The sequence below is a fragment of the Balaenoptera physalus genome (assembly GCF_965194825.1).
Source record: "Balaenoptera physalus genome assembly, chromosome: 4".
Lineage (NCBI taxonomy): Eukaryota > Metazoa > Chordata > Mammalia > Artiodactyla > Balaenopteridae > Balaenoptera > Balaenoptera physalus.
Window position 1 is genome coordinate 133,374,627 of NC_138891.1, and position 12,780 is coordinate 133,387,406.

Here is a 12,780-nt window from a genome sequence, read left to right on the forward strand (position 1 = left end):
ACAGTCTCCTTCCCGATACCGGACTCTGTGCGCGGTCCCTGGTTACAGAAGGCAAGTGAAGCGCTTTCGAAGCCCGAACCCCTTTTCCCTGACGCTAAAACTTACATGGGTGGCGTCGCTGGGCAGCCCCAGGGCAGCGTGGAGTCGCGGCTCGCCGGCCCCGGGCGGGGGGCACGGGGCGCACAGGTCCCCGCGCGGCAGCTGCAGAACCCGGGGCTCTCATCCCGCCTCTCCTAGCCCAGAGCCACCCTCCGAGGCTGGCCCACACCACCCAACACAAAGAAATTTGCCGGTGAAAAGAAAGGGTTTTTAAATTCAAGCTCACCACTGCTCAGCAAGGCGCACACGCTGCTCCCGTCTTGCTTCCCATCTCTCAAACTTCCAGCAACAGAAATGAGGAAGCAGCAGCCTTCCCCCGGCTTCTGGCAGTGGGAGTGGGCGTAACTTGTGAAGTTTCGTGCTATGATGAATCTGGTCATTTGGGTGTGTTGGAGAGGGTTTGTGGCTCCTCCCCGCCCACCGTCACCTCTCTCCTCTCCGCCTCCTCCAGTTTAATTCTCCCCTTTGGAGCTGGCAACGCAGCAAACTCCCCTGCGCTCAGCTCCTCCCATCCTTCGGGGAAATTAATTCCTAACAGGTTTTAATCATTTTACAGATGAACCTGGTCGCCCTGCAGAAAGCCTAAGTTCTTGTCAAATTATTTTTCGATAGCACATGGCAAGAAAGCAGTGCCCCTTACCGGATTTAAGAGGCTATAAATCTTCAATAACTGCTCAGCACCCCCTCTTCCCCGGCAGGAATGTGGGCGCTTCAGCAAGTGGAGACCTAATTCCTGAACATCTAGTTTAAAACAGTGGAGGACAGGGGAAAAAGAAAACAAACAAACAAAAACAAAAACCAAAAAACACCTTTCAGGGCTTCCCTGGTGGCGCAGTGGTTGAGAATCCACCTGCCGGTGCAGGGCACACAGGTTCGAGCCCTGGTCGGGGAAGATCCCACACGCTGCGGAGCAACTAAGCCCGTGCGCCGCAACTACTGAGCCTGCGCTCTAGAGCCGACGAGCCACAACTACTGAGCCCACGTGCCACAACTACTGAAGCTCACATGCCTAGAGCCCGTGCTCCACAACAAGAGAAGCCACCACAATGCGAAGCCTGCGCACCGCAAAGAGTAGCCCCCGCTCGCCGCAACTAGAGAAAGCCCGCATGCAGCAACGATGACCCAATGCAGCCAGAAACAATAAATAAAATAATAAATAAATTTATTTTTAAAAAACACCTTTCAGCTGGCTATCTTTCCTTTAAAGCTTATTACAAAATATTTCAGATATACAAAAATATATTTGAAAATAATATAATGAACCATGCAACATAAAAAATTAAAATTACCAATCTTGTTGAAGCCATCTGTAAACACCTCCCTGAAATGCATCCCCCTTTTCCTCCTCTTTGAAATATAACTGCTATAAATTTGATTTCCCATGAGCAATTTTTATATCAGTTTCTAAAAATTCTAAAGGACACATGCTAACAAAGTGCACCCGAAAGCAAGCCAATGAGTATCCTTCGGCTGGGCTTGCTCTTTATTTCCCAAACAGAAGTTAAATTAAGTAAAACTTAAAAGGACTACACATTAAATGAAGCCTCAGGTGGCTGGTTAAAGAGAATGAAAGAAATCACAGTATAAGAAAATAGGATATCTGGAATGACAAGCAAGAGGCCGTATCTGAAAGAGTTGAAGCATTCATGGATGAAATTGATAGATTAATACAGCACTATCACTTTACAAGGTTAATAGCTGTGTCAAAAGCCAAGGATACTGACCCGCATTGCAAGGGGCTTTTTTCAAACAAACAGCCTACAGAAATAGAAACACAGCATTCATCATTAAAGAAGTCCTAATTGCTCAAGGGCCTGCCAGAGTTATTACAGGCTGGGAGCAATACTCAGAAAAGGGAACCTTCAAGATAATCATGATAAAAATCAAAATGGTAAAAACCATGATCTGTTCAAAATTGAATAAGAAGTAGATGCCTAGTTCATCTTTATATTCCCAGTACCTTGCAGAGAGGCTAGCATAAGTAGAAATTTAATAACTATTTGATAAATGAATGAAGCAAACAAACAAAAGAATGCTCATGAAGACTTCTGAAGGAGCAGAATGAAAAAAAGAAGAGAGTGTTTGGATAGAGCAGTGGTCCTTAACAGGAGGTGACTGTGCCCCCAGGGAATACGTAGCAATATCTGGAGACATTCTTGGTTGTCACGACTTGGGGGTGCTATTAGCATCTAATCGGTGAAAGTCAGGGATGTTGCTATCCGTCTTAAAAAGCACAGGAAAGCCTCCTACAGCAAAGAGTTACGTAGCCTAAGATGCCAAAGCTGCTAGTGAGAAACTCTCACACAGAGGTTTCACTATCAACTGTCGATTAATTGACTTACTCCATCTATGACCATCAACATTATAAAGAGACTCTCCTGGGACTTATGAAAATACAGCATAGCATTTCTCCTTCATTTCCACTGTGCAACATTTGATGGCTGAGGACCATCTATGTAGGCTCAGAAGAAACTGGGCACTGGGGTCAGAATCAGTAAAGCAGTTTACTGGCTTGGGGCACAGCCTCAGGTCCATGCAGCTCACTAAGCCAACGACTTGTGTTGAATTTGGATGATGATAATCAAGAAGGGGTTGGGAGGAAGAGGATGGAAAGCCAGAGTATCAGCTTTAGAAACACTGCATGGTTGGGGAAGGAGGCATGGTGTGCAAAGTGAAAGAGATGTGAAAGATACACAGGGTCAGGCTTATCCCGGACACACCAGTCATTTCTCTATTGACAGTCATTAGCAGGAGACACTCCATTGAGAACAGGCAGGACATTTAATCTCATTACAGCTTATCGAAAAGCAAGTTACAAATCACTTACAGGAAAAAGAATGCAAGCATCACAAAGTTTACCGGTCAGGGTGAAGGACTTACAAAGTGGAGACATCTTTTCTACAGGTTTTTCTGGTCTCATCATTACCTAAGAAGTATTTCTTTTAACTGGAATGCCATATTTTTTTTTTCTTTCTTGAATAAGAAAGCATTTTGCTGTTGCTGTGGGGGGTGGGGGGGGGTGGCCAGGCAGGGGCAGTGGGTTTTTTCATCTTGAATCCCCCTTGAAACCTAACAGATGGTAGGTTCTCAATAAATGCATGTGGGATTAAACTGAAGGAGTACCCCACTTTATTGCTCACCTCTCAGGCCAGGAAATAAAGAGTCCCCTATACTTGCTTCTGGGGGAATCCGCAGGGCACCCTGAGTTCAAGAGTCTGAGTGACCTGTGAGCGCATATAAAACCTGCTGGTTTCATTCAGTGGCTGACAGATTGCCAAAGACCTGACACAGGTTAAAGCCCGTCAAGATCAGAACCCAAGAGGTCCCCAAGCAGCGGCCACCAGCCTCACAGTGGGACATCTCTGTGCACCAAAGCACTTACTCCTATAACAGAAGGAAGAGTGCCAAGCTGTGGTTCCCCTCCAAACACCACTTGACAAATTGGCGTTAAGGAAGACACTTGAGCCCTCCTTAAGTTACCAGCTTCTTAACCTGAGGTTTCTGATGCCACTCATTTTGCTTTTAAAAAGTCATATGAATTTAGGAAAAGAAAAAGCGACCGCAGTTATGAGCCGGACCAAAAGAAATGAACTTAGGCATGAACGTACAGTATTTCTGTTCCAGAGAAATGCAACCAGTAGAGGGCGCACAACTGACTTCTGTTTTTAACAATTACCCACCATCAGGATAAACCTGGGGACGATGTTAAGTGAAACAAGTTACAAAAATAATCACGCACTACCATATGGGAAAAAAAAAAAAAAAGATTAAAAGCTAGCCTCCTCATTTTATAGGTCTGATTTCAGGTCTTCAAAATATATACTGTTTTCCAAATTTAAATGGCACCATAATAGCATAATTCAACATTTAAGTAGATAAGATAGGCACCGAACACAGCATGTTTAATTTAAAACTAAAATGTTTTCCTTTTTTCCTAGGAATGAGCAAAATTAAACTTGCTCCATAATTTATAATGCTCTATTTTATTTTTATTATTTTTAGTTTCATGTTGGGTAAGAAGTTTTTCATACGCTAATGTCCACTGTAAATGTTTTCAAAAGCCTTTACTAAGTGATGGTGCTAGACCAACACCACCATGTCACTAGTCCAAAAATTTGGAATATATTTCCAAAATGTTTATTTTCACTTATATTAAAAGTCATCCAGCATTATTCTTCCTATTTCTGTAGACTCTCAAATTTCCACAATCTGATTCAATCAGCTTAGTATTTCACTATTGAAAGGCTTAGAATTATTTGCAGATATAAAGTTTGTCTCCTTCCTTTTGAAAAATATAAATTAAAATGTTTAAAAAAGTAATTTTGAAAAAAACTACAAGCCACGACGCCCTTATATGGTATTTATACTGTAAATGGATATTACACAAGGGCTAGCTCAACAGACATAATTAATTATAATTACTTACTCACTCAATTAATACCTGTTGGGAAACAACATTTGGTATGTGGGGAAGAAAGCCACAAAGGGTTAAACTTCTCTCCTTCCCTTTGTCAGTTGAATTGACACTAAGAAACAAAAAAATTCCAGAGAGTTTATCTTCCCCAAAGACTTTTACTCAGTCTTTAACTTGCTTAGATCTACAATTGCATTGTAGATCTCACTGCATACAGCTATTGCATTAGATCTACAATAGTTGGCTTTTAAAATTCCTTTTAAATTGTGCTCTCAACAACACAAATGCCTTCCTTAAACAAGAAGCTTCTGGATTATCTGTTCAAGGGTCTTCAAAACCAACTTGCTCAGGAATCAAGGCAGCTTAACCCAAAAGCATTATAATCAGCTGAACTGACAAGGTCTGCAAAGTTGTTACCAGTGCCTGCAATGGAGCTTCCCACCACCTTCCCCAGCTTGCATATGGAGCTAGGAAGGAGGGTTCCCAGGAACAAGGTAACCAGTGCTCACACCAACCTGCCATCACCTGTGTCACCTTGTATCAGCAACAAAGCTGGGGAGAAAGTGCGTCCTCCTCCTCAAGTTAGGTGACGCCCAGAAGGGGTGTTAATTAACACAGTCAAATGAGCTGAATCCAAATAAAAAGATGATTCCCCAGCATAATTACAGATCCAAACACAGATCCCGTTAATCCTATGATGTCACTATGGAAATTGAGAAGCTTATTCATGAATACATTTTGCAGCTGGCTAACAACTGATTGCCAAAATCAATTTTTTATATTTGAAACTGATTGAAAGTCTAAATATGGATCCATCCCACCCACTCCCGGGCTTGGTGATCTGAGGATCTGCTCAGGAAACTGACATGTTTGAAAACCCTTGATTCAGCCCTGGATGAGTTCTTCCTTCTCTCTGAGAGAAAACCAAGGTTCGTCCTTTCAGGCAATGTCTTGATATGCAAAGCCCTCATTAAATCTGATTTGATACAAGAACGTTTTACAACTTTAAACTCTGCACCCACCAAACTTAGAGACTCTTAACATAGTTTTCTCTGTCTGAAAACCGAATGCCTAACCAATAAGCAGAAATATTCCTGAGAAATACAACGTCTGCCAAAAAGAGGCCAAGCAAACTCTAATAGTTTGCTTTTAGAGGCCACCTCCAGAATACACTGCAGTGACTTGAGTGTGTGGCAAGTTCCCTAAAATCTGGAGGCTTCACTTTCCTCAACAATTTAAATGATGGTGTTCAAATTAATTTTCTCTGGCTTCCTAGCTCTATCTTCCAATTATTATGTTTCCATGATTTTAAAATTCCCATTGGCTTTCGCTGCCCCAAATTACATTTCTTTACAGAACAACTTTTATCTCACATGCCAAGGTCAACAGTTTCAGGACTCAATGGTGGCCCACATACCTATAACTGAACCCACGCTTGTAACTGGAAGGGTGAAGGGGAGAGGGGAGGAAGTGCAACCAGAGGATAAAGGTAACAAAGAAGACAGAGGAAAAAGTCCGTGAACTCTTAGCCCCTACTAGCAATCGCCCATTTGGGGCCAGATGCTGTCCTACCCACACACACAGTGAAGCTGTTGGTTCCAAGGGCCCTGTGTGCCTTGCACGAGAGGTACATGTGGTTGCTGGGGGTGAGAGCATCTGGGTTCTCACTGGTGTGGGATCTTTCAGGCACCTCTCTGCTTGGCCACAATAAACACTAATAATTACCATTGGCACTAAGAGTCGGATCACGCTGAATAACAAATGGACAAAGATAAGAAGTTCTAATTTTCAGACCTGCCTTCTTTCCAAAGAACGTGTAGCCAGGTTAACCTTACCATTCAGTACACTGTAGAGCCTCCTGGAGAAGCCGGGTCAGGGAGCATTCCCATTGGGGAGGCCTCATCTGGTCCAGGTGAGAAACTTAAAGCAAGCCATCCAGCTTCCCCTTCAGTAAAATGGGAAGTTGAAATCGATGCCTTTTGACAATGGGCTGCATAGGTTAACAGGCTTTGTACGGGCACATGCCTAATATTTTCCCTAAACAGTAAAGGGCACTACACAGGCAAAGTCAGTTTTCAATCAGGAAATAAGCAAAGCCTGTATCTCAAGCTATGAGAGTGTTTAGAATGTTTTTGATGTTTTTATGTTGATATTACTACAATATTTTGGTAATGGATAAAGTATAGTTGAGACACTAGTTACATGTCAGATAAGAGAGCGGGGGCCCTTCCAAGACCCCAGAGCCACAGAGAGACCTCTTGAGCCCTCCCTATCGAGTCCCTATTGTGGAGAAGCATCAAGTCCCCTCAAGAGTGTCACTAACAGTGAGCCACATCAGCCCTTGGCGCTCACCAGGGACAGCTAATAAAATAGTATTTGGTTTTGTTTTCCATGAGTGAGAATACTTTTTACTTTTATTTTATATTAAAATACATCAGTAATTGTCATTTCACGTTTTCTGGACCAGAACATATCCAGGTGAAGCTGGGTGGGAAGGACACACCAAGCACTTGGGTACAATGGTGAAGTGAAAAGGACCGCACCCACAGATGCATTTCTAACACCTGACACCTGACAGAGTTCTCTGCTAGTGACAGGGACATAATCAATTAAAATTAGGGGACTTCTAATGTTGGGAACATGCTAATGGGAATCCACTTGTCTTGCTTTCCCTTCCAAGCACACAGGCGTGAGATTTTACGGTCTCTAGGAGCACATGGTGCCATTTTCCCCAAACAAAGATCCAACTGCAAAGGTTATTTTCAATCAGGAAATACAACAAGCCTATATCTCAAAATATTAAATGGCCTGAGGTAAGGCAATAGACACATGGAGGGTCACAGACCCATATACATAAGAGCAGAAAGGGGGGAGGGGATCTTACAAATCACTCATTCATCTGAGGTCAGAGGGTTAAGTGACCCCCGTCAGGTTCACAGAATAAAATGATGGCAGATTCAGCCTAGAAGCCAGATCTACTGAAACAAACCTGCTGTACATTCCACCAACTCAATTATTACCTCCTTTTTAAAAAAATTCCATAAAATAAACATTAAAGACAGTATATGCATATATAATTCTGTCCCAACAGTACAAAAGGCATATATAAATTAAAAATGATATACATTGATCCCATCTGAAACTAATAGCAAACCATAATAACTGGATGCATGAGAAATTTCTTGGCTTAATCCCAAGCAAGCAAACAAGAGGATCAGAGACCTGGGATGGAAGGATACAGTCAAGCTAGGATGGCTGAAGGCAGGCTGATTCACCAGCAGACAGCATCCTTCCAAATGCCTGTGGTAAGCTTGGCAAGACTGTGGGGGAAGCCTGGTAGAGACATGGGACACATCCATATACGCCCAAGGGGTCATGGGGGCGCCATGGTCAAAGACAAGGACTCCCCTAATTAGGGAAGTCCTACTCCTAGAGTCCCGAGAAATTAAAACATATCTCTACAGATGCTGCAAAACAGCATCATTTCTCACTTGTACATGAATGTTCACTGCAGAATTATTCACAATAGGTAAAAAGTGAAAACAAACCAGGTGTCCATCAGCAGGTGAATGGATAAACAGAATGTGGTCGGATCCACATAGTGGAATATTACTCAGCCATTAAAAGGATGGAGTTTTGATTCATGCTACAATAGAGACGAACCTTGAAAATATTATGCTAAGTGACAAGGTCAGACACAAAAGGACAACTAGTGCATGATCCCACTTATATGAAATATCTAGAATAGGCAAATTCACGGAGAGAAAGAGGAGATTAGAGGTTACCAGATGCTGAGGGGCAGGGGAAATGGAGAGTTATTGCTTAATGGTTACAGTGTTTCTTGGGGTGATGAAAAAGTTTGGGACGTAGAGAGTGGTGATTGCTGTACGACATTGTGAATATAATTACTGTCACTGAATTATACACATAAAAATGGTTAAAATGGCAAATTTTATGCTATATATTTTTTACCACAATTTTTTTAATGATTCAAAAAAGACATATCATTTTCAACCTACTGGCTCAGGTACAGGTAGCTTTTCAAAATACTGCTGTTAAAAACAAAAGTAATCGAAACTTTAAGCACATTAACCAAGCTTTAAAAGGTGCCTTTCTCCTTGTCACATCACCAAGATCTTAATCCTACACCTAAAGGAGCAAATTTTTCTCGGATTGTAAGTGATAAAATGGGATTGTCTAATCTATAAAATTAAATCTCTTATAAGCATGAAGACAAAACGAGGCACACCTTTGCACATCAAGAGCTTTCCCAGGTGCCAGGTGTCACACCTGTACGGAATGTCTCTCGCCATGGATCCACTTCCAGCAACCCATCCCAATCCCAAATGTCAAAGCAGAACACGAAGACAGAGAGGGCAGGATCTAAGTCCAGAACCGAAAGAGGAGGAAATAAATCAAATTCAAATTACCAACTGAAAGTACTAAATGGCACACATTTTAACACACCACATTTTACACATTTATCCCATTTAACAGACCTAGACTGGCCAGGAATTCCTTTTCTGGTCACAAGCCTATCACCTAAATTTTTGTAAAGCCTCAGTCCCTCATCTGTAAAATGGGTTATAATAGTATTTCGCTCGTGAGGCTATGCAAGGCTGTCACTGACATTTCCTGAGTACTTTGTGAAAACCATAGGGCTGGGGTCTGCTCATCTATTTTTGTACCTGGTCCTCATGCCAACTCAACAAAGTACTATGACTGGACCCATTTTACAGATAAAGAGACTGAGACACAGAGGTTAAGTGAGCTGCCCTGCCCGAAGCTACTCAACAAGTAGGAGGCAGGTCTGAAATTCTAACTTGGTCTCGCTTAGGCTGGAACCCCAGCTCTCCCAGATCTCATTGCTACAGCTGGCCTGTAGCCTTGTCATCACTGACCTGGGCAGCCTCACATGCATTGCATTTGTTTGTATTATTCTTATCACCTTTAGTGTTCAGACTCTGGGCTCACAGAGTCACAGAGCTGAGTCTGATTCCTGAAGCCTGCACTTACTCACGGGGTACCTCATCTCCCTCCCAAGGCCAAATGTAGCAGGAAAGGAACATATTTCAGGGTTTGTCATGAAGCTCCTAGAAGGTAATCATCACCCTGTCTGAGAAAGATGACCGAACAAAGTATCTAAGATGAGCAAGTTAAACTGGGCAATAGTCAAAGAATATGCATAATACACATGTAGAAAATTTCTAAATACATTCAACGGGGCCTTTCGCATAAGCAAGATCTCCTGCAAGAGGCAAGTTCAAGGTCCGGGTTGAGATAATGAACCATCGGGTGGGTATTTTGTACTAACCTATGCGCAATGTTGGTTCACAGCCAAAAGAAATACATCATGAGCAGAATCTTGCTTGAGCTCAACCAGCTCGCACTCTCCCAGACTTCCCGGTAAAGCACAGCAGGTGATTCACAGGATGACACACTGCTCTTGACGTAGGTACCAAGAGTTACGCGTGCCTACTGGTCGGTATAGACGAGGCTCACGCAAGCAGGCTGACTGCTGCTTCGCTAGGTCACCTGAAACACCACAGCTCGGTCTTCCACTCCCAGCTTCGTGGCTTCTGAGAAAAGGAATTTCTCAGCATCGGGTCACAGGGGTGCCAACCCGCCAAGCTTGAGAATCCTTGCAGAGGGCTGGCTCGGCTTCAACGCATTCACACAACTTGCTCAGGCTTGGGCTTATGACTCAGACTCCTCACTCCTCCCAAAGCCCTGTATCCTGACAGCCTTTGTTGGTTTTTCTGGTCACAGATGAACTCAGCCCATTAAAGAACAGCTGTAATCCCGTGCACACATAACTTTCCATTGGCAAAAATTAGTCAGGTCGGCTGGGTGTGAGGTCAGCAGCCTCCTGAAGGAAGACCCCCTACCCCCCCCCTAAAATATCAAATATAGCTGTTAATGAACTGCCCATTTCCAGTCTCAGAGACACTACTAGCACAGACATGAAGCCTACTGACTCAGTGGACTTCAATAACCAAAAACAGTATTCTTGGCCTTTGGCATCAGCATGGGATTTTGTTTTCATAAGGCCATGGTGCCAGCTCCTGCTATTTGCTCCCATGGGGCCCAGCATTTGTTCTAAATATACATGGACCACAGATCTGAGCTCTTTGTTCAAGGTACCTTCTCTGTGAGGTCCTCCCAGCCACTCCCCCAACTGCCTTCCCACACCTCTCTCCCCCGACACATCTCCTTTCCCACTTCCCTGCTTTATTTTCTCCTCCTTTATACACACACTAAATATTTTCTTATTTTCCCATTTTTCTTATTTATTGTTTCTCTCCCCACCCCCTAGAATGTAAGTTCCACAAGAGCAGGGACTTTTATCTATTTTGCTCTCAACTCTATCTCAAGTACCTAGAAGAGGGCTTGGTACATGGTGGACCCTCAACAAATATCTGTGGACTGAAACTGAATACACCCTTGTGAGGACAACCAAGCATGATCAAGACCACCCAGGCCTGAGATCTCTCCTTAAACCACACAGCAAAGTTCTCTGCCGCTTGCCTTTAGAATCCCACATAGCAAGAAGGGAAATAGTGAACAAGGGGAGAAGTATACATCTATTCCACCAATACACAAATAGCTGGGCTTTGCAACTTGTAACCCTCACTAAGAATTTTCAAGACACTGCATGCTGAATCTCCAAAATACATAGGGTTGTTAACAAAAAGGGGGAAAGATACCAATAACGCCTCCATATAGTCAACCTCAAGGATCCCACCCTCAATTCACTGCCTCCCATCCTCCTGGACCACTCCCTCTCAGACCCTAACCCACATATCCCTCCACCTTTTGCTGGCCCTCACAGTCCTCCATGGCCCATCATTAAATTCTCTTTCTTACTTCCTTGCCCCTCTATTACTTGGTCACATCTGTTTGGCAAATATGCCAACGTGGTCAAATCCAACAAAGTGCCTGGTTTGCACCTGCACCCAGACAGTTGACTCTGGCTGAGGGGGAAAAAAACTCCAAAAAACAACCCACTTGTCTTACTTTAAACCCATGACCACTAATATCAAGTGCCTTTAAATGAAATCAGTGATCTCCCACCAAATTTCCCAGTCCATTCACACCCACTCATGAATGCACCCCAATGTTCACTGCAGCACTATTTACAATAGCCAGGACATGGAAGTAACCTAAATGTCCATTGACAGAGGAGTGGATAAAGAAGATGTGGTACATATAAACAATGGAATATTACTCAACCATAAAGAAGAATGAAATAATACCATTTGCAGCAACATGGATGGACCTAGAGACAGTCATACTGAGTGCAGTCAGGTAGAGAAAGACAAATATCCTATGATATCATTTACGTGTGGAATCTAAAAAAAAAATGGTACAAATGAACTTATATACAAAGCAGAAATAGACTCACAGACATAGAAAACAAATGTATGGTTACCAAAGGGGAAAGGTGGGAGGAGGGATAAATTAGGAGATTGGGATTGACATATACACACTACTATATATAAAATAGATAACCAACAAGGACCTACTGCATAGTACAGGGAACGCTACTCAATACTCTGTAATGGCCTATACAGGAAAAGAATCTAAAAAAAGAGTGGATATATGTATATGTATAGCTGATTCACTTTGCTGTACAGCAGAAACTAACACAACATTGTAAATCAACTATACTCCAATAAAAATTTAAAAATTTAAAAAAACCAAAGTTCCCAGTCCATTCACACCCACTCATGAAGTTCCCATCTACTCTTCTCTTCCCAGACGCCCAATCATTTCTCCCCATCTTGCTTCTCAGCTGATGATTTTTCATCCTACTTCTCCGACAAAATTGAAGCAATCACATAGGACCACCACCACTTCCTAGACTGTCTATCTATATTTACCAACAAGCATCTATCTGCACCCACTCTACCCTGATGCCTGGGATCTTAGATAACCATCCACATCCTACCTCAAACCAATCCCTCCACCTGTGACTAGACCCTCTGCATCCCCCTCCCTCCACTCAAGGACAATGCTCTAGCAATTTCCCTCTCTCTCCTCTACACCATCAAATTCCCTCACTCTACTGGAGCATTTTCATAGGTATGAAAATATGATTTTTTTTTTGCCTCTAAATCTAAATCACTTCTCAACACCTCCACTGCTGCCACTATAGTCTGAGCTGCATCCTCTCCCTGCTGGACCACAGCACAGCCTCCTACAAGTCCCCTTGTTTCTACACATGCCCATCTACAGTCCATTCTCATCCCAGGAGCCAGAGGGAC

General features: G+C 43.0%; 1 protein-coding gene across 14 annotated transcripts in view; it reads right to left on the minus strand.

Moving 5' to 3' along the window:
* Window positions 1-12,780, minus strand: part of TIAM1 (TIAM Rac1 associated GEF 1) — a 400,429-nt gene that overhangs the window by 202,189 nt on the left and 185,460 nt on the right. For 3 of the 14 annotated variants that reach the window (XM_082459731.1, XM_082459736.1, XM_082459723.1), the window contains exon 1: window positions 326-3,089. The exons of 4 other annotated variants lie outside the window; for them this stretch is intronic. In XM_082459731.1, the coding sequence (XP_082315857.1) occupies window positions 326-479 (154 nt within the window). In that variant the 5' untranslated portion in view covers window positions 480-3,089. Of the gene's footprint in view, window positions 1-325; window positions 3,090-12,780 lie in introns of those variants that run through there. 7 more of the 14 variants (XM_082459725.1, XM_082459734.1, XM_082459724.1 and 4 more) reach the window with 4 other exon arrangements.